The sequence below is a fragment of the Pituophis catenifer genome, unplaced genomic scaffold, assembly GCF_029215685.1.
Source record: "Pituophis catenifer annectens isolate HBS135680 unplaced genomic scaffold, rPitCat1.0.hap2 SCAF_18, whole genome shotgun sequence".
Taxonomy (NCBI): domain Eukaryota; kingdom Metazoa; phylum Chordata; class Lepidosauria; order Squamata; family Colubridae; genus Pituophis; species Pituophis catenifer.
This window is the reverse complement of record NW_027256898.1, coordinates 4,667,633-4,693,908: the sequence shown is the minus strand read 5'-3', so window position 1 is coordinate 4,693,908 and position 26,276 is coordinate 4,667,633. Positions and strand designations below refer to the sequence as shown.

The following is a 26,276-nucleotide window of genomic DNA, read 5'->3' as shown; positions in this document are numbered from 1 at the left end:
AAGCCCGCCTCTCTCTCTCTCTCTCTGTCCCTCCCGCGGCTGCAGAGGCGGGCAGCGCAGCCCGGCTTTCTCTCTCTCTCTCTCTGTATCTCTCTCTCTCTCTTTTTTCTCTCTCTCTCTCTTTCCCTCCTTCCTTCCTTCCTCCTCCTCCGCAATTCAGATCGCCTGCAAACCGCTCTCCCGCCGGAGCCACCTTCCCAGCTCAGCTTGAGCCGGGGAAGGGGACGGAGCTCTCGGGCCGGCCACGCCACCTTTCCTTCCCTCCCCCAGCCCGTCTTTCATTTTTCTTTTCCTTTTTTTTTCCTTCCTTCCTCCGCCTCCCCTTCCTCCTTCCCTCCTTCCCGATCTCTCTCTCTCGCTCTCTCTCTTTCTCTTTGCGCGCCTCCCGCAAACTTAGGATCGGAAAGAGGGCAAACTCCAGCTTTTCCCACCGCCGGCTCTCTATTGTTGCCGCGATGCGGCGGGCGAAGGCTTCCTCCGGATCGCCCTCCGCCAACGCCGCCGCCGCCGCCAGCCTGCTTCCTCCTCCGCTGCTGTTTTTGCTGCTCTTGCTGGCATCGGGGCCGGCCCGCGGCAACCGGAGCTGTCCGGAGAAAGAGCTGGAACGGCGGGAGGAGGAAGCCAACGTCGTGCTCACCGGCACCGTGGAGGAAATCTTCAACGTCGATCCGGTGCACCAGACCTACTCGTGCAAGGTAACGCGGGGCAGCGGCTGGTGGGGGCGGGGGTGGAGGAGAGAGAGAGATACAGAGAGAGAGAGAGAAAGAAAGAGAGAGAGATATACAGAGAGAGAGAGACAGAGAGAGAGAGGGAGAGAGAGAGAGATACAGACAGAGAGAGACAGACAGAGAGAGATACAGAGAGAGAGAGAGAGAAAGAGAGAGATACAGACAGAGAGAGACAGAGAGGGAGGGAGAGATAGAGAGATACAGACAGAGAGAGAGAAAGAGAGAGAGAGATAAACAGAGGGAGAGATAGAGAGATACAGACACACACACACACACACACACACACACACAGAGAGAGAGAGAGAGAGAGAGAGAGAGAGAGAAGCCTAGTTCCTCACGCAGGCGCACACCCGCGGTGGGAAATTTTGGGGAGGGGGAGGCTTGCTTTCTTCCTTCCCAGTCCGAACTTTTACTCCCCGGAGGGGGGAGGAAATGGGAGGAAAAGGTCGGTTGCACGGCCCCACTTGTTGCTTTCCGATCTCCCCCCCCCTCCGGTCTCTGGTTAGGAGGAAAGAAAGAAAAAGAAGGAAGGAAGGACGAGAAAGAAAGAGAAAGAGAAAGGAAGGAAAGAAAGAAATTAAAGGAGGAAGGAAGGAAGGAAGGAAAGAAGGAAAGAAAAAGAAACGGAAGGAAGGGAGAGAGAGAAAGAGAGAAAGAGAAAGGAAGGAAGGAAAGAAAAAATAAAGAAGGAAGGAAGGAAAGAAGGAAAGAAAAAGAAACGGAAGGAAGGGAAGGAAGGAAGGGAGAGAAAGAAAGAGAAAGGAAGGAAGGAAAGAAAAAGAAACAGAAGGAAGGGAAGGAAGGAAGGGAGAGAGAGAGAGAGAAAGAGAAAAAAAGAGAAAGGAAGGAAGGAAAGAAAGAAAAAAAAATAAAAAGAAAGGAAGGAAGAATGGAAGGAAAGAAGGAAGGAAGGGAGAGAGAGAAAAAAAGAGAGAGGAAGGAAAGAAATAAAGAAAAAGAAGGAAGGAAGGAAGGAAAGAAAGAAAAGGAAGGAAAGAAAGAAAGAAGGAAGGAAGGAAAGAAAGCTGAAAAAAATCTGCTAGGTTTCTGGGCTTTTATCTTGGCAACCAGGCTCTCTTTTTTGCACCCAGGATGTCAGCGGGATTTATTTTTGCAGGACCAGACTAGTTGGGTCTGGAAGAAGTGCTTTCTTCCTTCCAGGCTGAGTTTCTCCTTCCCCCACCCCTCTTTTCCCTTCGAAGGAGCCGTCTTCTCCTGAAAGTGGCACTGAAAAAAATGAATTAAACTCCTTTTTTTAGAACGAGCTCTCTCCAAGAAATAGAGAAGAAAAGCCCCTGTTTTACGAGAGACCCTCCCCATTTTATTTTAACACTTGGCTGCTAATAAAGTCTGCCTTGGATGCTTCAATATGCCCCCCCCAATTTTTTTTTTAAAAAATAAAAACCTATCTCCCTTCCACCACGAGCCAGCAGGACATTTTGGGAGCAAACCTCCACCTTTTTTTTTCCAGCTACTCTTAAAGATACATTCTTTAAGAGGGATTCTTAAAAAAGACTTTTTAAAAAATGTTTTTAGGGACTTTAGAGAGTTTTCTTTTAAACTCTCAGCCACCAAAAACGAACGAACAAAACCAGGCACTCAGTTCCCCTTTCTTTACTGTGGAATAGTTATGCCAGATTGTGTTTCTTTCACAATCTGAATAGTTATGTAGAATAGCAATAATGTATCTACGTTAGGCACAATGTAGAACAGTTGTGTCAGATTGTGATAGAAATTGATGGATAAATGTTGTTGTTAGTTGCGAAGTCATTTTATCTCTATTTTAAATTTTGTATCTATATGTTTTATTTTATGGCTGTTCACCTGAGTCCTTCGGGAGTAGGGCGGTATACAAATTTAATAAATAAAATAAAATAAATAAATAAATAAATATCCGACCCATCGTGACCCCATGGACCACATTCCTCCAGGCCTTCCTGTCCTCTATCATCCTTCGGAGTCCACTTAAACTCTCACCCATTGCTTCAGTGACTCCATCCAGCCACCTCGTTCTCTGCCGTCCCCTTCTTCTTTTGCCCTCCATCGTTCCCAGCATTAGGCTCTTCTTCCTTCTCATTAGGTGGCCAAAGGATTTGAGTTTCATCCTCAGGATCTGGCCTCCTAAAGAGCAGTCAGGGTTGATCTCCTCTAGGACTGACCGATTGGATGGCCTTGCAGTCCAAGGGACTCGCAGGAGTCTTCTCCAGCACCAGAGTTCAAAGGCCTCCATTCTTTGGTGCTCAGCCTTCCTTATGGTCCAACTTCCACAGCCAGACATTGCAACTGGGAACCCCCTAATAATAACACAATTGATAATTGCCTGAGAATAAGTCTAAGTGAATACAACAAAACCTCTCTTCCAAGTTGAAGTCTTGATTTACACTTTGCACTAAGCCTGGGTGTGTTTTAACACTGTTTTTTTTTTTTAAAAAAAAAAAACCAGATTTGTGGGGTGAGATATAAAGTAAACCATGCATTCCTTTAAGAGCTCACCAGCAAGGCAGGACAGTGGTGTTGGTATGGGATGAATTCTGGGAACTGAAGTCCACATAATGTAAAGTTGCCAAGATTTGCAGACGCTGGTTTATAAATTTGCAGCATCTTTTAAAGAGTCCTTTGAATCATATTCTTGTCCTGAATAGAATATAATTCTTTACTGGCCAAATGTGATTGGACACAAAGGAATTTGTCTTTGATTCATATGCTCTCAGTGTACATAAAAAGACAAGATACATTCGTCAAGAATCATAAGGTACAACACTTAATGGTAGTCATAGGGTACAAATAAGCAATCAAATCATACTAGAAAACAAACAAACATAGATAGATAGATAGATAGATAGATAGATAGATAGATAGATAGATAGATAGAATTGAATTCTTTATTGGCCAAGTATGATTGGACATACAAGGAATTTGTCTTTGGTGCATATGCTGTCAGTATACATAAAAGATACGTTCGTCAAGAATCATAAGGTACAACACTTAATGATAGTCATAAGGTACAAATAAGCAATCAAGTCGTATTAGGAAACAGTCGATATAAATCGTAAGGATACAAGCAACAAAGTTACTGTCATACAGTCATAAGTGGGAGGAGATGGGTGATAGGAACGATGAGAAGACTAATAGTAAGAGTCATGCAGACTTAGTGAATAGTTTGACAGTGTTGAGAGAATTATTTGTTTAGAAGTATAAGAAGGATGGGGTTGGATGATGGTTAAAGAAACTCGTTTTTTTAAGTAGGATCTTTCCTGGGGGGGGGGTGGGAAACTGGTGCAAATAGAAGCATACATTTCTTAGAAGAACAGGATACGAGGACCAGAAGTATCTTGGCTAATACTATTGCATAGAAGGCCGGAATAAGTTCACTAAGCAATTTGCTAGTGAAAGAATTTTTAACATTTTACAATGGATCTGTGAATCCCAACAACTCCTTAACGTCTAATAAGGACACCTGGCAGATTAAAGGGAATACAAGCTTTTCTTTACCTGCACAAGCTTCATAACAGTAACAGAGTTGGAAGGCACCTTGGAGGTCATCCAGTCCAACCCCCAGTTGGAGACCCATACCAGGGATTCGAACCGCCGAACTGCCGACCTTTCCTGATTGACAAAAGCTCAGCGTCTTAGCCGCTGAGCCACCAAGCCAAGGCTTTCTGGTCACCCTTCTCAAATATAATTAAACGTCATCTTTCCACATGATTTTCTGGACAGCCGTTAACTTTAGATGTTCAGGGGACACACCTGATTAAAGAGAGAAAAGGCTTCCCCCACTCTCCTGTTTTGTGTGTGATGCACAATGCTACATTTTTCCCCCAATGCAAGCACAGAAATTTATTCCTCGCTTGCACAATTTAGAATCCTGCATAATTTGGGTTTTTTGAGTCGGCGAGGTGGGAGGAAGGAAAATCCCTGTATGCAAAGCAAGTTTGAGGGAGGTATTTATCTTAAGGTTAATCCCCTGTCAAGTGGCATGATCTTCTGAGATATTATATTAAGAAAGGGGAAGATTCTTGGAGGAGGCTACCTACTTTTTCAGCAGGAGTTGCTATCAGTAGACGAGTACTGCGAAGTGCCTGGATTCCTCTCTAGGAATAATTCTCAAGGCTCTTAAGGAAAGGAATCGAGCAATTTACAGGGATTGGCTGCAGGGATGAGGTAGAATGAGATGATCCAGAGGCGGAGGCTAAGAAAAAAAAAGTAGAATAAATCATAAAACTCTTATGAAGCTGCTTAGGACTCCGCCAAGAGCATTCAATCCTCAAATTTCTCCCTAGCACGTCCTTTGCAAATGACAGTATTGCCACACGTGAGTGGGTTGGTTTTTTTTTTTTAATTTGATTTATATGCCGCCCTTCTCCAGAGACTCAGGGTGACTTACAATGCGTTAAGCAATAGCCTTCATCCTTTTGTATATTTTTATACAAAGTCAGCTTATTGCCCCCACAAACTGGGTCCTCATTTAACCTACCTTAGAAAGGATGGAAGGCTGAGTCAACCTTGAGCCTGGCGAGATTCGAACCTGCAGTAATTGCAGGCAGCCGGTCTTAATAACAGGGTGCTTTAGACCACTGTACTACCAAGGCTCCCTATTGAAGGAATTTCAGCTGGGATTCGGTGGCAGAACTAACTATTGGCGGTCCTCGGCTTACGGAGGTTCATTTAAGTGACCGAAGTCGCAAAACGTTTTTCACACTTACGACACTTTGAAGTAGCCCCATGATCGTGGGATCAACATTCAGATCCTTGCAACTGGTTCATACTTACGACCCGTTGCTGTGTCCCAAGGTCCCCCTTTTGCGACCTCCTAAGCCTTCTAATTCCATTTTTAAGACACGGACATATGCTTCTCATTGGGTTTAAATGTTCGGCTGGTGCATAATTAAGTATTTTTAGACAGACAGCAAGGAAGGCGAGGCGATTGCTTGAAAAGTCTTTGAAAAATTGCTGCTGTGGGAACCCAACCTCAAACATCTGCACCATACAGCAAGCTGCATTTTTTTTACACATTCTGTTTGGAAAAGTTTCAAAGCCAGCCTTTGGAATCAAATCTCTACTTGAAAACAGTTGCTGTCTATTGTTTGACTCTAAAATCGCCTCCCAGCTATGGATTTCCCCCCCCCCCCTCTCCTTCTGTTAAACCTTGTTGATTTTAAAACAAACAAACCAGACTGAAGTGCCAACCAGTTGCTGGTATTTTTCAATCCATATTGCGACATCAAATCCACACTGTATTCTCCAAAAATAATTCTATAGTACTTGCTTGTCCATGGGGAGCAGGGAGGAGGGAGAGGGCCGCGAAAATTTTGTACAGGTAGTCCTTGACATAAGAACCACAACTGAGTCCCAAATTTCCAGTTGTTAAAGTGAATTCCTGTCCCATTGTACGACCTTTCTCGCCACAGTTGTTAAGTGAAACCGTAAGCACTCGTTAACGTGGTGGTTAAGGGAACCTGGCTTTTCCCCCGGTTGACTTTGCTCGTCAAAAGGTCGCAAAAAGGGGATGGTGTGACCCCCCCATCGGGATACTGCAACCATCATAAATATGAGCCAAGTGTTTGAATTTTGATTACAGGACCATGGGGATATTGCAAACAGTCTTAAGCAGGCTGCCTGGGGGTTCACAGGGGTTCGGGAGAACCTCTAGCTAAGATTCTGTGCAGTTCAGAGAACCTCCAAATCCCACTCCTGGCTGGCCCCGCCCACCCTGCCCCGCCCTGCCCCTCCCCGGAGTCCCCACACGGCCCGTTTTGGATGTAGGTAAGTGTAGGGGCTCGGGGATGGCCAAAAACGGGCCAACTGGAATTTTGGAAAGGCCGGAAAAGTTTCCAGCCTCCAGAGGGCCTCCGGAGCCTGGAGAGGCCGTTTTCCGCCTTCCTGGAGGCTCAAGGAAAGCCTCCGGAGCCCGGGGAGGGCAAAAATGCCCCCTTCCGCCGTGGTGCAGGAGGGAAAGTAGGCCTGCCCACCATGGCCACACCCACTCAGCAACCAGGCAGAGAACCCCTTGCTAAATTTTTTTAAGCCCACCCCTGGTCGTAAGTGGGAAAAATGGTGATAAAGTCACTAAACTTAAGAATTCAGTCTACCTCACACAGTCTTGAGGTAGGCTCAAAGGACTGGCATGGAGGGTTTGTAACTTTGACGTTGGTTGAAACTCAAAATACGTTGGGTGCCTCAAGCTGACCTTCTCTGTGTTAAATCCTAGCACCCCCACCCCCCCATTTCTAGGCTCTGACAGACCCCCAAGATAAGAAAAGGCAGCTTATGAAAGAAATCTTGGCCACGGCAGCGGATTGCTTCCTGCCACTGATTTCCCAGAAAACTGATTAACTATTGAGTGGGAAAAACAAGAGGAAGAGAAGATTAGGATCTGAAAGATGGAGATTGGGCTAATCTTGTCTCCTTTGGTTGGTGGGACCAGATCTCTGACTCAGAAGCTGGAAAATGGGCTCAGAAAGAGGTGGGGGGGGGAGGCTGTGTCGTTTTTAAGTCACACAAAGTTTTAGAGACTAGTTCGCCGAAGAGCGGGGTGTGCTATTAATAACAGAACATTTTTTATTCCAGACACCTCGGAAACCGCGCCCCAACACTTCCTTCGTTTCCCTAGAATTGTGGAGTTGCCAGAGGGGGCCCCCACAAGGATCATCTATTTGGCCCTTGCCTTGGTCTGGGCCTGGTTAGCAGACTCTCACTGCTAGACGCTGAGCTTGTCGATCGAAAGGTCGGCAGTTCAGCGGTTCGAATCCCTCGTGCCGCGTAACGGGGTGAGCTCCCGTGACTTGTCCCAGCTTCTGTCAACCTAGCAGTTCGAAAGCACGTAAAAAAATGCAAGTAAAAAAATAGGGGCCACCTTTGGTGGGAAGGGAACAGCGTTCCGTGCGCCTTTGGCGTTGAGTCATGATGGTCACATGACCACGGAGACGTCTTCGGACAGCGCTGGCTCTTCGGCTTTGAAACGGAGATGAGCACCACCCCCTAGAGTCAGGAACGACTAGCACATACGTGCGAGGGGAACCTTTACCTATATAACCCTGCTTTTCCAATCAATCTTCAGTTGAATTCCATCCAGCCTTCCAATTGAATCTTCAATGACAAAGACTTTTATCAATCCCCAAAAATGGTAGAAATCCAGCCGCCCGCCGCAGTACATAAATCATGGTTTAATGCCTGGGGATGTTGCACGAGGGTTCCAGTGTTGGCTTACTTGACAAGCTGTGTTTGAACAGCTTCTCGGAGAATCCTATGGTTTTTATATGACTTAAACGTCTGGGAAGTTGCTTTACTCTGTACGAGGAGGAAGTGGGTTTTCTGGTGTTTTAATTTCCCTGAGTAGTTTTGCATCCAGTCATACGTGAGGCATAACAATGTGGCAAGGAAAGAAAATGCGACTTTGCAAAGTCCTAGGTGGACGTGAATGGCGATGATGCAAATAAACGTGCCCAGCCTTTCATTAAGCAGTCTGCCAAGGAAAACATCTTTGAAAGGCTGTCCCCCTCCCTTTTTTTTTTTTAAAAAAAGGGAGACCCCCCCTCCAATTAACCCTGCAGGGTTCTTAATGGGCAATTCCCTGAAGTGGTTGGCTGTTCCTTTTAATGTAAATTTCAGCTACCGTATTTTTCGGACCATAAGACGCACCTAAATTTAGAAGAGGAAAACGACAACCAAAAAGTTTTTGGCCTACCTTTTTTCCAGGCCTTTTCCAGGCTTTTTTCACAGCTTTTTTTCCGGGGCTTTTTGAGGCCTGTTTTTGAGGCTTTTTGCAGCCCATTTATGAGGCTTTTTGTGGCCCGTTTTTGAGGTTTTTTGTGGCCCATTTTTGAGGCTTTTTGTGGCCCATTTTTGGGGCTTTTATGGCCCATTTTTGAGGCTTTTTGTGGCCCATTTTTGAGGCTTTTTGGGGCCCATTTTGGGGGCTTTTTGTGGTCCATTTTTGTGGCTTTTTGTGGCCCATTTTTGAGGCTTTTTGTGGCCCATTTTTGAGGCTTTTTGTGGCCCATTTTTGAGGCTTTTTGTGACCCATTTTTGAGGTTTTTTGGGGCCCATTTTTGAGGTTTTTTGGGGCCCATTTTTGAGGCTTTTTGGGGCCCATTTTTGAGGCATTTTGTGACCTCTTTTTGTGGCTTTTTGTGGCCCATTTTTGAGGCTCTTTTGTGGCCCTTTTTGAGGCTTTTGGGGGACCATTTTTGAGGCTTTGGGGGGCTGTTTTCTAGGCTGTTTTCAGCCCATTTTCGAGGCATTTTTCAGCCTGTTTTTTCCATAAAAATGGGCCGAAAAAAGTCCTGAAAATAGACCGAAAAAGCCCCCCAAATGGCCCCCCAAAAAAGCCTTGAATATGGGCCGGAAAAAGGTCCCAAAACAGGGCGTGCGGAGGCCAAAAATAACGGTTAGCGAGTGGCCGGGACTTTGGCAATATTCGGTCTATAAGACGCACAGACATTTCCCCCCTCTTTTGGGAGACGAAAAAGTGCACCTCATAGTCCGAAAAATACGGTACTTCTTGTTTTGTTTCCTCCTCCTTCCTCCGTCTTTGAAATCTCTTGTGGCTGGTATCACCTTTGCTCAAACTCGATCCTCTTAGCATTCTTCCTTCCCACCTTTTTTTTTTTTTTAAGAAAAATCCTCTTTGTATACCCAAAAGGAATCTCCCCAGGAGCTTAGTACAGCTCATCTTAATTGCCCCAGCCTCTGGGGGGGGGGGGAAGGTGAGAGTTGCTTTTAACTTTCCTGAACTGGCTGTTTTAGTGATTCCCTTCCTTCCTTCCTTCCTTCCTTCCTTCCTTCCTTCCTTCCTTCCTTTCCTCCCTCCTTCCCTCCCTCCCTCCCTCCCCAGCCAGGTTAAAAAAAAATGAATCTCTGCAAATCTTTAGTCCTTGGTTGATCCTGGCAAACATATTCATCACCCCAAGGCAGATTACAGGCCTTAAGGTAGCACAGAGATGAGTTTTTGGTTTGGTCTCCTACCTGCATTCGTTCATTGTTTTAAAGTTCATTTATTTTCTTCATAAAGCTCTCCGGTGGCCTGTACTGTTTTTAATCCTCAAAATGGATAGGCGTAGAACGAAGTAGATTGGACTGCGGCAAACTAAATGAGCTGTACTTATTTATTAAACACTGTGGGAGAGCTTTTTCATTGATCCCTGAAAAGGTAATTTCGCTTAGGGTCCATCTAACTGTATTTTATAGGTAGGCCTGACTGTTCTGTTTTGGATTCTGATAATGACCTTATCTAATCAATATGGTATTATTGTATTATGTGTTTTAATTATACAGTATTATATCAATATAGTATGTTGTTTTATACATATGCACATACATACATATATATATAGGAGGGAGGGAGGGAGGGAGGGAGGAAGGAAGGAAGGGAAGAGAAGAGGAAGGAAGGAAGGAAGGAAGGAAGGAAGGAAGGAAGGAAGGAAGGAAGGAAGGAAAGAGTCAGCCGTTCCAATGTCAGCTCATGAAGTTTGGATAGGAGAGATGCAGCCATGACGGAAGGGAGGGAGGGAGGGAGGAACGAAAGAAGGGGTGTGTTTGAATTAGGGTGATAAATAATCTTTAAATTCCCAGAGAAATATGCCTCCCTTAAGTGCAAAGTTGTTGCTAAAAGGGGATGGTTTGGTAGTTGTGATACATGCTAAAATAACAATCAATAGTTGATACATTTAGCATAACCTTCGGGTAGCTAAAATCTCTGCTGTTTTTAGATCACTTCTTATCTTGTAAAGACATTTGCCTTTGCCCCATCTTTCAAACTTGTAAATATTTTTTTTTTAAAAAAAATAAAGAAACATTTTATAGATTGATATGGGTCAACAACTCCCGGCATTCTTTTACTTGAGAGAGAGAGAGAGAGAGGAAGCACACACACACCACACACACACACACACACACTTGCAGATAAGCTAAGAGAGAACAGGTGGGGAAGAGCCCAGGCTGGTACGAAAATCTGCTTTTACAAGACATTTTCCTCCAGCAAGCTATGCACATCCTGGGCCTCTCCGATTCCTAATCTTCCCTTCTTTTGCCAAGAAATTAGGTGGGGTTATTTGTGTGCTTGTAGGTTGTGAGTTCTTCTTTCCCTCTTCCTCCTGCCGGGACTTGAATCTGGAGCAAAGTGTAAAGAAGTTGGTGCCAACAGGCCTTCTCCCTTTCTTGGAACAGTTAATTTTTTTTTTGTTCCTGCTCATTCCAATGTCGGTTGGTCTCTCTCTTAATAAGGGCTTTGTTAGGGCCATTTCTTCAGGGGTGAAATCTAGCAGGATCTGACAGGTTCTGGAGAAGCGGAAGCGTAAATGTTGAGTAGTTCAGAGAACTGGCAAATATCACCCCTGGCTGGCCCCAGAGTGGGGAGGGAATGGGGATTTTGCAGTATCCTTCCTCCTGGAGTGGGGAGGGAATGGAGATTTTCCCCTGCAGTGGGGTAGGAATGGAGATTTTGCAATATCCTTCCCCTGGAGTGGAGAGGGAATAGGGATTTTGCAATATCCTTCCCCTGGAGTGGGGAGGGAATGGGGTTTTTGCAGTAGCCTTCCCCCAGGAGTGGGGAGGGAATGGCGATTTTGCAGTAGCCTTCCCCCTGGAGTGGGGTGGGAATGGAGATTTTTCCCCTGCAGTGGGGTAGGAATGGAGATTTTGCAATATCCTTCCCCTGGAGTGGGGAGGGAATAGGGATTTTGCAATATCCTTTCCCCTGGAGTGTGAAGGGAATGGGGATTTTGCAGTATCCTTCCCCTGGAGTGGGGAGGGAATGGGGATTTTGCAGTAGCCTTCCCCCAGGAGTGGGGAGGGAATGGGGATTTTGCAGTAGCCTTCCCCTACCATGCCCACCAAGCCACACCACGCCCACCAAGCCACGCCCAGAGAACCGGTAGTAAAAAAATGTGAATTTCATCACTGCATTTCTTCTGTCTTCCCATGGTGAGAGATGTCTGCATTTGAGTTTACTTCATTGTCACTTCACCTCGTACAACGTCTTAAAATACTTTCTATGGTAGAAGGTCACCAAGCAGTTTTTCGTTCAGTTGTTGTTTCCTGAGAAGTCTCAGGTAGTATAATCTCTGCTGGGCCCTTTTGACCAGGGCTGCAATGTGAGATTCCCAGGACAGGTCCTCTTTTTATGATAACACCCAGAAATGTAAAACTGGTCCCTTGCTCCACTCGGTCTCCATCAATAAACAAGGGCTGGAGGTCTAATCTATTCCTTCTGTAGTCCACTATAAGCTCCTTGGTCTTCCTAGATAGAAAAATGCCAGCCTTTTGTCAGGTCAAATTTGAGGAATGTCGAATATTTGCTTCTCGATACCGAGAAGTGTTTGTCTGCCTCTTAGCTCTCTGCACAAGGGGCTCAGCCGCCATGCAGAAATATTCCAGGTATGTCACTTACAGTCTGGAAAAATTCTTCTTTCTGCCTGTGGAAAAGGCAGGATTCACACCAGGAGTGACATCCAGCAGGTTCTGACAGGTTCTGGAGAACCGGTAGCGGAAATTTTGAGCAGTTCGGAGAACCGGCAAATACCACCTCTGGCTGGCTCCAGAGTGAGGTGGGAATGGACATTTTATTTATTTATTTATTTATACATAAACTTGTATGCCACCCTATCTCCGAAAGGACTCAGGGTGCGCTCACAACAATAAAAACAAGCAAAAACAATATTAAAACACCCAATAGGATTATAAAAGACCATTAAAATCCCCTTTAAAACCCCTTCGGTCCATTTTGCAATATCCTTCCCCCAGGAGGGGAGAGAATGGGGATTTTGCAGTATCCTTCCCCCTGGAGTGGGGAGGGAATGGGGATTTTGCAGTATCCTTCCCCTGGAGTGGGAAGGGAATGGGGATTTTGCAGTATCCTTCCCCCAGGAGTGGGGAGGCAATGGGGATTTTGCAGTATCCTTCCCCCAGGAGTGGGGAGGGAATGCGGATTTTGCAGTATCCTTCCCCCTGGAGTGGGGAGGGAATGGAGATTTTGCAGTATCCTTCCCCTGCCACGCCCACCCAGCCATGCCCACAGAACCGATAGGGAAAAATTTTGCAGCGAGAGCTGCAAGAAAAATACTAGAACATAGAATGCAAGGAGTCCTACCGTGTTTCTCCGAAAATAAGACCCCGTCTTATAAATATTTTTTGCCACCAAAAAAGGCACCAGGTCTTATTTTGGGGGGAGCAGATGTCGTCCACTGACTCACCTCAATTGGCCTGTCACCCCTGGCCTCCTTTTCGCTGTCAGAGGCCTTCAGGAACTTCTTCGCTGCGGCCAGGAAGGCCGGCAAATGCCTGGCAAGGCTTTCCTGAAGACCACTGCAGCTGATAATAGAGCTCCGGATCGATCCCCACCCTAGCTTAATTTTTAACCCGTGCATTCTGGAGTGGGTGGGGGGGTCTTAATTAGGGCTTATTTTGGGTGCACATGTAAAAATCAAGCTAGGGCTTTCTTTTGGGGTAGGTTGTATTTTCGGGAAAACCTGGTAGACTTACAAAAGTTCCTTTAGTCACCGTTCAAAGTTACAACGGCACTGAAAAAAGTGATTTACGACCATTTCACCCCTACTATTATGACTTTTGCCGTGTGATCAAAATTCAGGTGCTTGGCAGCGGGTTCATACTTACGACCGAGGTCACGTGATCTCCATTTGCGACCTTCTGGCGAGCAAGGGAGGAACATTAGCAGGGATGCAGACTTTCCTGTAGGGATGCGGTGGCTCAGGGGCTAAGACGCTGAGCTTCTCGATCGAAAGGTCGGACGTTCGGCGGTTCGAATCCCTCGTGCCGCATAACGGGGTGAGCTCCCGTGACTTTGTCCCAGCTTCTGCCAACCTAGCAGTTTGAAAGCACGTAAAAAAAAATGCAAGTAGAAAAAACAGGGACCACATTTGGTGGGAAGGGAAGAGCGTTCCGTGCGCCTTTGGCATTGAGTCATGCCGGCCACAGGACCACGGAGACGTCTTCGGACAGCGCTGGCTCTTCGGCTTTGAAACGGAGATGAGCACCGCCCCCTAGAGTCGGGAACAATTAGCACATATGTGCGAGGGGAACCTTTACTGTTTAGTCTTTCCTGTAGCCTTCACCACGGGGATTTTGCTCAACATTTCTACGAAATCCATGTTGGCTGCGGATGATGGGAATTGTGATCCAAGGTGCTCAACTGGGCAAAGCTGTGCCCAGGTAATCTCCAACGGATTTCCCCCATCGTTTTTGGAGGCCTGGCTCCATGCTCCACACTTAAATTGGGTGACAGTTGTTTTAATTCCTCCCCGAATTGGTATAATCCGTCTCAATTGTTTTTTAAATCACTTCATCTTGACTTCAGGATGCGCAACAAGTTGCCCTCCCTTCTTTGCCCCGGCTTAATTTTGCGTTACTCCTTTTTATATTTGTCGTTACCTCTTCTTTTTGTGCCGGTTTTATTTCGTTGGGGTTTTGTTGTGATCGTTGTTTATGGTTTTAATTTAATTGGGTGCGGAGGATTTTAAGAGAGGAAAAACAACGCCGGAGGAAAAAAAAAAAATTGCCGGCTGAATCTTCCCAGCTATGAAGATGCGGATTCTAATCTAAAAAAAAAGATACGCTATGATAAAAAAAAGCGGGATTTTTACGACGCTCTTTGGATTGCGGTTGTGCTGCCGCCATCAAATTGTTAGGACAACTCGACGCAGCCAACTGGTTGTGAGATAATTCATCAATTCAATTTAATATTGTTTCCTGATTGCTTATTGGTACCCTACGACTATCATTAAGTGTTGTACCTTATGATTCTTGATGAACGTATCTTTTCTTTTATGTACACTGAGAGCATATGCACCAAGACAAATTCCTTGTGTGTCCAATCACACTTGGCCAATAAAGAATTCTATCTACATATCTATGTATCTATGTATCTATGTATTTATCTATCTATCTATCCATCCATCCATCCATCCATCCATCCATCCATCCATCCATCCATCCATCCATCCATCCATCCATCCATCCATCCATCCATCCATCCATCCATCCATCTATCTATCTATCTATCTATCTATCTATCTATCTATCTGATTGTTTCCTAGTATGATTTGATTGCTTGTTTGTACCCTATGACTATCATTAAGTGTTGTACCTTATGATTCTTGATGAAGGTATCTTTTATTTTATGTACACTGAGAGCGTATGCACCAAAGACAAATTCCTTGTATGTCCAGTCACACTTGGCCAATAAAAAATTCTATTCTATTCTATTCTATTCTATTCTATTCTATTCTATTCTATTCTATTCTATTCTATTCTATTCTATTCTATTCTATTCTATTCCATTCCATTCCATTCCATTCCATTCCATTCCATTCCATTCCATTCCATTCCACTCCACTCCACTCCACTCCACTCCACTCCACTCCACTCTAATTTATTGCATTATCTGTTCTGTTCTGTTCTGTTCTGTTCTGTTCTGTTCTGTTCTGTTCTTTAAAATAATTTTTTAAAATATTATTTTTTCATTCACATTTTATTTTCTCCCTCCTTTGGCATTCTTTCTTTAATGATTCTGTTAGACCAGTGATGGTTAACTTTTTTGGTGCTCATTGCCCAAAGCGCACCCACATGTTCAAATGCACGCATGCGTACCCGAATGCAATATGAGCGCCCCCACGCATGTGTGTGCATCCCCATGCATGCGCCCCGCTCCCTTGCGCATGCACCCCCGGGCCCCCCTGCTCCCCATTTTAGCTTCAAGATTGGAAGACCCAAAGACCAGCTGGCCAGCGGAAGATGCACATGCATACGCAGTGCACCTAGACTGTGGCGACGCTGGCGTGCCCGCAGAGAGGGCTCTGCGTGCCACCTGTGGCAGGCATGCCATAGGTTCGCCATCAGTGTTAGACTATTTCTTTAATATTAGTGTAACGCTTGTCCTATGTCGAGATGTTCCGCAGCAAATTGGTCAGGCTGAGTTGCCTTGCATCAAGTTGGCCATGATGAGTTGGCCATGATGAGTTGGCCGTGATGTGTTGGCCATGATGAGTTGGCCGTGATGAGGGGGCCATGATGAGTTGACCATGATGAGTTGGTCATGAAGAGTTAGTCATGAAGAGTTAGTCATGATGAGTTGGCCATGATGAGTTGGCCATGATGAGTTGGTCATGAAGAGTTGGTCATGAAGAGTTAGTCATGAAGAGTTAGTCATGATTAGTTGGCCATGATGAGTTGGCCGTGATGAGTTGGCTGTGATGAGTTGGCTGTGATGAGTTCGCCGTGATGAGGGGGCCATGATGAGTTGGCCATGATGAGTTGGTCATGGAGAGTTAGTCATGATGAGGGGGCCGTGATGAGTTGGCCATGATGTGTTGGGCGTGATGAGTTAGTCATGATGAGTTGGCCATGATGAGTTGGCCGTGATGAGTTGGCCGTGATGAGGGGGCCATGATGAGTTGGCCATGATGAGTTGGTCATGAAGAGTTGGTCATGAAGAGTTGGTCATGAAGAGTTAGTCATGATGAGTTGGCCATGATGAGTTGGCCGTGATGAGTTGGCCATAATGAGTTGGTCATGAAGAGTTGGTCATGAAGAGTTAGTCATGATGAGTTAGCCATGATGAGTTGGCCATGATGAGTTGGCCATGAAGAGTTGGTGGTGATGAGTTGGCGGTGATGAGTTGGCCATGGCAAGTTGTCATAAACGACCCATTGTCCACTCTTAGCAACCACACGGGCCCCTTGGAGTCTCAGTTCTTTCTGACGGACACTTCCTTTAATTTCTCCTCCTTTCTGCAGGTGAGGGTTTGGAGATACCTGAAGGGGAAGGAGGTGGTGACTCACGAGATCCTCTTGGACGGTGGGAACAAGGTGATGATTGGGGGTTTTGGGGACCCCTTGATCTGCGACAACCAGGTCTCCACGGGAGACACCCGGATTTTCTTCGTCAATCCCGCCCCGCACTACATGTGGCCCACTCACAAGAACGAGCTGATGCTCAACTCCAGCCTGATGAGGATTACTTTGCGCAACCTGGAAGAGGTGGAGCACTGCGTCGAAGGTAAGTCCCATGCCTGGAATCTGCAGCCGTGGCCGTCTTTTATCATTTTACAGGCAGTCCTTGATTTACGACCGCCATTGAGGCCCGAATACTAAGCGAGACATTCGTTAAGGGAGTTTCGCCCCATTTTACGAACTTCCTCTCCACGGTTCTTAAAGGGAATCACTGGCCTTGTTAAATGAGGAACACGGTTGTTAAGTGAATCACTGCCATTGTTAAATGAGGAACACGATTGTTAAGTGAATCACTGCTGTTGTTAAATGAGAAACATGGTTGTTAAGTGAATCACTGCCGTTGTTAAATTAGGAACACGGTTGTTAAGTGAATCTGGTGTCTTCCCCATTGTCACGTGACCCCAGGACAGAGCAAACCGTCATAAATAGGAACATCTGAATTTCGTTCACCTGATCATGCGGATGCTGCAATGGCCTTAAGTGTGAAAAACGGTCACAAGTCACTTTTTTTCAGTGCCGTTGTAACTTTGAACAGTCACTAAACGAACTGTCGTAAGTCGAGGACTACCTGAACTCTGATTAATTGCGGGAAATACCTAAAATGATCATAGGCCATCAGGAATTCCTAGCAATTACGCCCAATCCCTTGGGCTGCCCGTTTCAAAATTTACTACCCTGTTTCCCCGAAAATAAGACCTCCCCTGATAATAATAAGCCCAGTCGGGATTTTGAGCGCATGTGCTAAACTAACCCCCCCTCCTGAAAATAAGCCCTCCCCGAAAATATTTAAATGCATGCACCGTCGGTCCCTGCCATTTTATCTGGTTTCCTCCACGTACCCCAAAATAATAAGGCCTCCCCGAAAATAAGGCCAAGCGCTTATTTCGGGGTTCAAAAAAAATATAAGACAGGGTCTTATTTTTGGGGAAACACGGTACAAATCTCCTGTGTTATAATCATAAGGACTAGAACCTTTAAAAAAAAAAGGCTAAATATTCACCCAGCAGGCCAAGATCTATTCCAGTGGTGTGTTTTTAATTTCCTGAAATTTGTACTCCCTTGTCGAATTTCACGGGCCACCGTGATGCTGGGTGGCATCCATTACTACAAAGTGTGAGGACTATAAAAACAAGGAAAAGAATGCTGTACGATCGAAAGGGGGAGGGAAAACATTCAGACTACAAATATAAAATCCTATAAGGAACTTGGTCTCTTATCCTAGCCTAAATTTTGGGGGAAACAGCCAGATTTCTAAATACTTTTATTTTTATTTATTTATTTTTTTAAAAAAGAGGTCGGTAGCTCTGTGAATCTCTGGATACAGCTTTGGGCTTTTTTTAAATTGTTGTTAAATTGAGACTGACATGGTGTGTGTCCCATTCATAAGAACTCTGTGTGTGTTTGTGTGTGCTTAAGGGTGTGTGTTTTAACAGTAAGCTCCAAAACCCAAAAGAAACTCCTCGGGCATTTTAAAAACTGGAATGTGCTCAGAGTTACACATTCCGGTTTGATTGCCTCTGAACTTTTTCTCTGTATTTGCTTTCCAACCTATGATTATGTTTTTAAACAAGCCGCAATATTTGTCTGTTCTCTGCCACACCGTGCTGTGCGTGCAATTATTACTTATTAGCTGTTACGGCAGGGAATGTATTCCATAAATTCTGATTTTTTTTTTTTAAAAAAAAACCCCGACTGGTATTATTTGAGCTTCTTTGCAGCGGCTGGTAGTCCTCGACTTATGACCGCAACTGAGCCCACAATTTATATTACTAAGTGAGACCTTTTCTTTGCCCCCATTGTACGACCTTTCTTCCCACCGTCGTTAAGTGAATCACTGCAGTTGTTAAAGTTAGTCAAACGGTTGTTAAATGAATCTGGTTTTCCCATGGTCAGAAAGTTGCAAAAACGTTCGATGACATGAGCCCGGGATAGAATGGCCTGATTTGCACACAATTCTGGGCCAAAGCTGACTTTCAATCATGGTTTTGCTGGCATCACAGATCTGTCTGTTTATTAGGCTTGTCAACTGCTCTCATCTTGATGATCTTGTACTTTGGGAGCCCCCCACCCCAATTTTCTTGGACTCGAATTGGGAAACCTGGTTGGCTGAATTTGGAACATGTCAGTAGCTTAAGCCAAGTCCTGTGCTTAGTTTGAAGTTTTAAACGAAGAAGCTTCAAGATCTGAGGTTGTTGCAAAACTAAGAAACTTTTAAGATCCTGGCATGTTGGACCAAGAAATTTTAGTTTCCTGTGACCTTCAGATCAAGGCATGTTGGTTAATTAAAGACTTCTGAAAGGCATTGTGGTCTGTGGGGTTCTTCGTACATATTCTGACTTATTCAACTAAAATAAGCTCACTTTGCAAAGACACACAGAATGCTGGAAGTATTTGATCTGGAAAAAAGCACGTGGGATTTTGGTCTAGAACTGCATTCTTTTTTTTTTCTGTGTATCTCTTCCTTCTGTCTCCCAGTTAAACTACTTGTACTTCCTTTTATTTTCGGGCAAATACGGTACTAAATGCATCCGTTTGGTTGACAATCTTAACTGGGGCTTATTTTTGGGGTAGAGCTTATTACAAGCATCCTGAAAAATCATGCTAGGGCTTATTTTCCAGTTGGGTCTTATTTTCAGGGAAATACGGTACTAAATGCGTCCATCTGGCTGACAGTCTTAACTGGGGCTTATTTTTGGGGTAGAGTTTATTACAAGCAACCTGAAACATCATGCTAGGGCTTATTTTCCAGTTGGGTCTTATTTTCGGGCAAATACAGTACTAAATGCATCCGTTTGGTTGACAGTCTTAACTAGGGCTTATTTTTTGGGTAGAGCTTATTACAAGCATCCTGAAAAATCATGCTAGGGCTTATTTTCCAGTTGGGTCTTATTTTCAGGGAAATACGGTACTAAATGCGTCCATCTGGCTGACAGTCTTAACTGGGGCTTATTTTTGGGGTAGAGTTTATTACAAGCAACCTGAAACATCATGCTAGGGCTTATTTTCCAGTTGGGTCTTATTTTCGGGCAAATACAGTACTAAATACATCCGTTTGGTTGACAATCTTAACTGGGGCTTATTTTGGGGGTAGAGCTTATTACAAGCATCCTGAAAAATCGTGCTAGGGCTTATTTTCCAGTTGGGTCTTATTTTCAGGGAAATACGGTACTAAATGCGTCCATCTGGCTGACAATCTTAACTAGGGCTTATTTTGGAGGTAGAGCTTATTACAAGCATCCTGAAAAACCATGCTAGGGCTTATTTTCCAGTTGGGTCTTATTTTGGGGGAAACACACACACGAACGAAAAATAAACTGGGACTTTAGCACAGGGAGCTGTAGAAGGAAGTGAAGATTAGAAAGAATAGAGGGGAAAAAAACACCTTGACAGGGGCGTGTAAGACGAAGATTGGCGTTATTCCAAACAGAAAGCTCTCCTCCATTCATTCATTCCAATCCGGTGGACTCAGCAGCATTTTTGCTCATTTAAATCATGCGGACTTTGACCTCTCTCTGGGTGTAGAAAACGGAGAGAGATGCATTCCTTGGGATGTGATGCCAATCCAGGCTGGTGACTAGGAAATTATTGAAGGAAGAGGTGGGGTTTTTAAAAGGGGCAGGGAATGGCTTAATCCTCCTCTTCCTGTCCATGCAGAACCTTAACAGTTTGCACTCACGCATTCCACTGAGCTTTTAACGCATCTGCTCTGGTTTGGCTTACTTTAGCTCTGACGACTTCCGGTTGTGTAAACCAGGCTGCAGTTGGCTTGTAAGAAACCATGGCTTAAACTGTGGGTGCGAACCCAACCTTTAGGGGTTGACCTTAGGCCAAATCAGAAAAAGCACGGGGGGATTTCCAATTTTAGCAAAGTTTGAGCTGCTTCTAAGAGCAGTGCTATGTGGAGTTCATTCAGGGGTGGGCTTAATTTTTTTTTAGCAAGGGGTTGTTTGCCCAGTTGCTGAGTGGGCGTGGCCACGGTGGGCATGGCGTGGATGGCCTCCTGCACCACAGTGGGTGGGTGGGGGTGTGTTTCTGCCCTCCCCAGGCTCTGGAGGCTTTTCTCAAGCCACCGAGAGGGTGAAAACGGCCTCCCCAGGCTCTTGAGCGCCTCCAGAGGCCAGAAACGGGCCAATTTCCAGCCTTCCCGAACTTCCGGTAGGCCTGTTTTTCACCCTCGACGAGCCTCTGCCCACAACTTGCGCTTACCTGCATCCAAAATGGGCCGCGTGGAGACTCCTGGGAGGTGCAGGTGGTTGATGCCAGCCAGGAGTGGGATTTGGGTGTTCTCCGAATTGCACAGAATCTTAGTTAGAGGTTCTCCCGAACCCCCAGCAGCCCACCCCTGAGTTCATTAAGTGGGCCCCATTGCGTTGTTTACCTTGTGTATGCTTGTACACAGACACACAACATCTGCATGCACCGATGTTGTGTGTCTGTGCACAATGCTTTCAGATACTTTCAGACTGATACTTTCAGACTGATACTTTCAGACTGATGTTCGTTGCGGTACTCTTAAGAAAGGAAAAAAGCAGGAGTAAAACGAAGGGATGCTGCCATTGCTATATGCTTCTAATAATGATTAATATTGATTACGTGTTCGGAACTAACAGATATCCATTCATTCAGCTGGATAACCAACCCAGATATTCAACCTGGGTTTTCTGAGGCTCGACAGTCCACATGCACTCCTGAGCTGGCCTGTTTTGGGTTTTTTTCTTCTTCCAAGTTTCCACTTTATCCAGCTGCTCTTTTCCTGCCTCTCCTTTATCCCTCCCCCTCCCTCCCACATCCCTTTTTCTTTCTTCCTTTTCCACCCAGCCTTTCTTTAACACTGAGGAGTTTTGTTCTTGTAAACTGGCCCGTGCAAAATTCCCTTTTCAGTGGCCTTAAAAGGGCTCCTAAGAATCTCCTGGAGGGAGGCTCCAAAGCAAGGAAAATTGCTGGCAAAGCAAGTTAGATCTCGGTAAAAAAATCCGTACATTTCCCAGGCTGTCTTTTAGCAAAAAAACACCCCCATCAACTCTGGGAAGAGGAGGGTTTCTCCTTCTCTTTCTCCTCCTCCTCCTCCTCCTCCTTCTCCTCCTTCTCCTTCTCCTCCTTCTCCTTCTCCTTCTTCTTCTCCTCCTCCTCCTCCTCCTCCTCCTCCTCCTCCTCCTCCTCCTCCTCCTCCTCCTCCTCCTCCTCCTCCTCCTTCCCCTTTTCTCTCTTAATCCTTCCTGGTGCCTTTGTGATGTTTTTCAGGCCAAAAAAAGACCTCCTTGTTTTCTTAAACTCTCTCTCTCTGTGTGTGTTTGTGTGTTGTGTCTTTCTCTCTCAAACAAGCTTCTGTTTCAGCTGGCTGAGAAAGTCGATCAACAGCTGTGAAAATGGTGTATTTTACTGTAAAGGAACCTCCTGCTGGGCAAAATTTTTTGGCCTGGGATATGTTGTGGGGGCTGAGATATCCACAGGGGTTTAAGAGTGAGATAAATGTCTGCTTCGCTTGGAAACTTAGTCGATGTTATAATCATTAATACATCGAGAAAGACTTTTATGTTGTAAAGAACGATGAACTGGTCTTCGCCAGGCTTCCCGTAGTTTTATTCTTAGGGTCGCAGATCTTCCAGGGTCTTCAGAAATGGGATATCCATCAATTGTACTTCAGAGTGGTAATAGTCTTCTCAGAGTTCACCTACTGTCATTTGCTACTTGATGTGGGAGATTGACAGAGATGGAGGGAGCCGTTTAAGGCCACTTAATCTCAATCCAAATTTGTTATTGTTGTTGTTAGTTGCAAAGTCGTGTCCGACCCATCGCGACCCCATGGACAACGTTCCTCCAGGCCTTCCTATCCTCTACCATCCTCTGGAGTTCATTTAAGCTCATGCCGACTGCTTCAGTGACTCCATCCAGCCACCTCGTTCTCTGCCGTCCCCTTCTTCTTTTGCCCTCCATCGTTCCCAGCATTCGGCTCTTCTCCAGGGAGTCCTTCCTTCTCATTAGGTGGCCAAAGGATTTGAGTTTCATCCTCAGGATCTGGCCTTCTAGAGAGCAGTCAGGGTTGATCTCCTCTAGGACTGACCGGTTGGGTTGCCTTGTAGTCCAAGGGACTCGCAGGAGTCTTCTCCAGCACCAGAGTTCAAAGGCCTCCATTCTTTGGCACTCAGCCTTCCTTATGGTCCAACTTTCACAGCCAGACATTGCAACTGGGAAAACCATCGCCTTGACTGTACGCTCTTTCGTTGGCAGGGTGATGTCTCTGCTTTTTAGTATGCTGTCTGGATTTGCCATCTAGATTAAAACATCCCAAACAGGTAGTCCCCTAGCCCTCCATTTCGATTTACAGATACAGATTAACAGAGTTGGAAGGGACCTTGTAGGTCATCTAGTCCAACCCCCTCCCCAAACAGGAGACCCTACCCCATTTCTGACAGATGGCAGTCCAGTCTCTTCTTAAAAGCCTCCAGTGATGAAGCTCCCACTACCTTCAGAAGTTGTGGGAGCTTCATCACTGGGAAGTTTTCAAGAAGAGACCGACTGCCATCTGTCAGAAATGGTGAAGGGTCTCCTGCTTGGGCAGGGAGGTTGGACTAGATGACCTCCAAGGTCCCTTCCAACTCTGTAAAATAAATCCTTGACTTTCTTCTAGTCAGAAGTTTGAAGAACCTGGTCCCATCTTCCCATCTCCAGGCTGAAGACCTCCAGATTCTAACTCTCCGTTCAGCCAAGTTTCCCTTCTTTGAATCCATTTCAGATTTCTAAGTCCCTTCCTACATATCTAAAGGAGCTGGATCAAATTCTTGGCATGGGATCTAAATCATACAGGGGGAAAGAAAAGAAAAGAAAAGAAAAGAAAAGAAAAGAAAAGAAAAGAAAAGAAAAGAAAAGAAAAGAAAAGAAAAGAAAAGAAAAGAAAAAAAGAAAAGAAAGAAAAGAAAAGAAAAGAAAAGAAGAAAAGAAAAGAAAAGAAGAAAAGAAAAGAAAAGAAAAGAAAAGAAAAGAAAAGAAAAGAAAAGAAAAGAAAAGAAAAGAAAAGAAAAGAAAAGAAAAGAAAAAAGAAAAGAAACGTCCAGAACAATGGGACCGGCGATTTAGAAATTATTTTTTCTGTTGATGTGGCCTAAAAACAGCATTTGCCCTTTCTGTCACTTTGCTGATCTCTTAAGTCAGCTATTATTCCCGTATCTGTTTCCGTCTTTTTTTTTCTCCCCTTTAGAAATGGATACGGCTGCGTATGAAAAGCTTGTACTTTCCCCTTCGTTCAGGTTCAGCTGAGACCTATTCCCTGGTTAATGACTTTTTTTTAAGTGTTATTTTAGATTATTTTTCTCTTTTCCGCCCTCCTCCCCCTGTTGCTTTTCCTGTTTTGGCCGGCTGACACAGATTCTCAAGGCTATTTAGATTTAGAGGCTTACGAACTTCTGATTTCAGAAGGAACGCAGAATGCAGAGTATCATCTCGGTCATGGTCGCTGGGCTATTATCATCATTTGGCCGAAAAGGAAATCGTGACAATATCCAGGCGCTGCTTCTGCCTAAATCTCCCTTTTTTTCCTTTCCTTTTGAGATGCTTTTTGGCTTTCGGCAGCTTCCTGTTGGGATGGTACTCATTCTTTTCCATGGGAATAGAAGTAAAACCTTTTAAAAACAGGGCTCTTAACAAAACAGTGGTCTCTGAATCCTTTTATTGGGTGTTTGGGAGGGAGGGAAAAAGTAGTATATTCATCTCTGGACAGGTTGCTCTTGAAGTTCACATACTTATTACCTCCTGCAAAAGTTGCTAAAAATCAAGAAAGAGTAGAGTAGAGTAGAGTAGAGTAGAGTAGAGTAGAGTAGAGTAGAATGGAACAGAGAATGCAATAAATAGAGTAGAGCAGAGCAGAGTAGAGTAGAGTAGAGTAGAGTAGAGTAGAGTAGACTAGAGTAGACTAGACTAGAGTAGACTAGACTAGACTGGAACAGAGAATGCAATAAATAGAGTAGAGTAGAGTAGAGTAGAGTAGAGTAGAGTAGAGTAGAGTAGAATAGAATAGAATAGAATAGAATAGAATAGAATAGAATAACAGAGTTGGAAGGGATCTGCTGTCCACCATTAAACCGTATTTTCAAGCAGTCTCCATATTTCCAGGGTCTTTCTCCCTACTTGGAACTGAACCCAGATGGACATTTCTTCCAACAGGATAAAGTGGACTATAAGAATCAACTCCCAGATTTGTACAAGTTCTAGAGAGCATTTTATAATCCACCACTTCCACACTTTTCCCTTGTCAGCGAAAACGTCCCATCTCCTTGCTGAAAGTTAATAAAAATATATATATATATATTAAATAATATAAAATACGTGCAATAATCCGAATGCCTCGGCCCTAATATATTTTGATCTATTGGGTGCTGAGCCAGTTCTTTTTAACTCTGCCTCCTCCTTTTCCGTGAATCTTGTTCAAGAAGAATAACTTTCTGGATTAAGCAGTTGCTGAAATGTTTATCACAAAAGGAAATGGCTGGGATATCCTTGAAAAACTTCAGTTTATCACAGAGGACAGGATGAGGGAAGAGCCCTTGTGCACAAAATCGTTCTGGAGTAGGATCCGTGGCACTTCAACTAACTAAAAAAAAAAAGGAGAGAGGAAAAAAAGGAAGGAGCTAACTATCGGTCTCCATTAATTTTGGTGTCTTGTTTTCTGCCTCCTGAACCCCAGGCGGTAAATCTGAATTCCCAACCAACCGTCGGTGGAAGAGAACAATTCGCCTCCTGCCCAAAACGTTGGGTTTGTCAAAATGCGTCTGGTGGAAAGTCGAACTGATGCTGAATGTCAGAGCCCGAGGTTCTCCTTAGCTGCCTACATGTCAAATCTTCCCTCCCAGGAGCGAGAGAAGAGAAGAATTTCCACTGATCTTGTCATCGGTGCAGAAGAGGCTATCCTTGGGCGCGCAGCATTGCCACTTGCAACATTCACAGCCTCCTGGCCTTCACACAATCGCATCTGTTGGAGTCCCCCGATTGAAATGTTCAGAAACGGCAGGAAGAAAGACGCTCTTTTAAAAAAACCCAAGCTGGGAGAGATCGTTGCGTGTCCAACTCACAAAAACTGAGGACATACGAAGAAGGAGGAGGGAGAAGGGAGAAGAAGAAGAGGAGGAAGAGGAGGAGGAGGAAGAGGGAGAAAAAAGAAGAAGAGGAGGAGGAAGAGGGAGGAGGAGAAGGAAGAGGAAAAAGAAGAGGAGGAGGAAGAGGGAGGAGGAGGAGGAAGAGGGAGGAGGAGGAGGAAGGTGGTGGAGGTGGTGGTAGAGAAAGAAGAAGCGGAGGAAGGGAGGGAGGGAGGGAGGAGGAGGAAAAAAGAAGAAGAGGAGGAAGAGGGAGGAGGAGGAGGAAAAAAGAAGAAGAGGAGGAGGAAGAGGGAGGAGGAGAAGGAAGAGGAAAAAGAAGAGGAGGAGGAAGAGGGAGGAGGAGGAGAAAAAAGAAGAGGAGGAGGAAGAGGGAGGAGGAGAAGGAAGAGGAAAAAGAAGAGGAGGAAGAGGGAGGAGGAGGAGAAAAAAGAAGAAGAGGAGGAGGAAGAGGGAGGAGGAGAAGGAAGAGGAAAAAGAAGAAGAGGAGGAGGAAGAGGGAG

At 45.0% G+C, this 26,276-nt stretch overlaps 1 protein-coding gene across 1 annotated transcript in view; it reads left to right on the top strand.

Moving 5' to 3' along the window:
* Positions 1-225: 225 nt before the first annotated feature.
* AGRN (agrin) overlaps positions 226-26,276 on the top strand; it is a 219,918-nt gene continuing 193,867 nt past the window's right edge. Inside the window, exons 1-2 of the mRNA XM_070956303.1 lie at positions 226-695; positions 16,475-16,736. Coding sequence (XP_070812404.1) covers positions 456-695; positions 16,475-16,736 — 502 coding nt within the window. The 5' untranslated portion in view covers positions 226-455. The remainder of the gene's footprint in view (positions 696-16,474; positions 16,737-26,276) is intronic.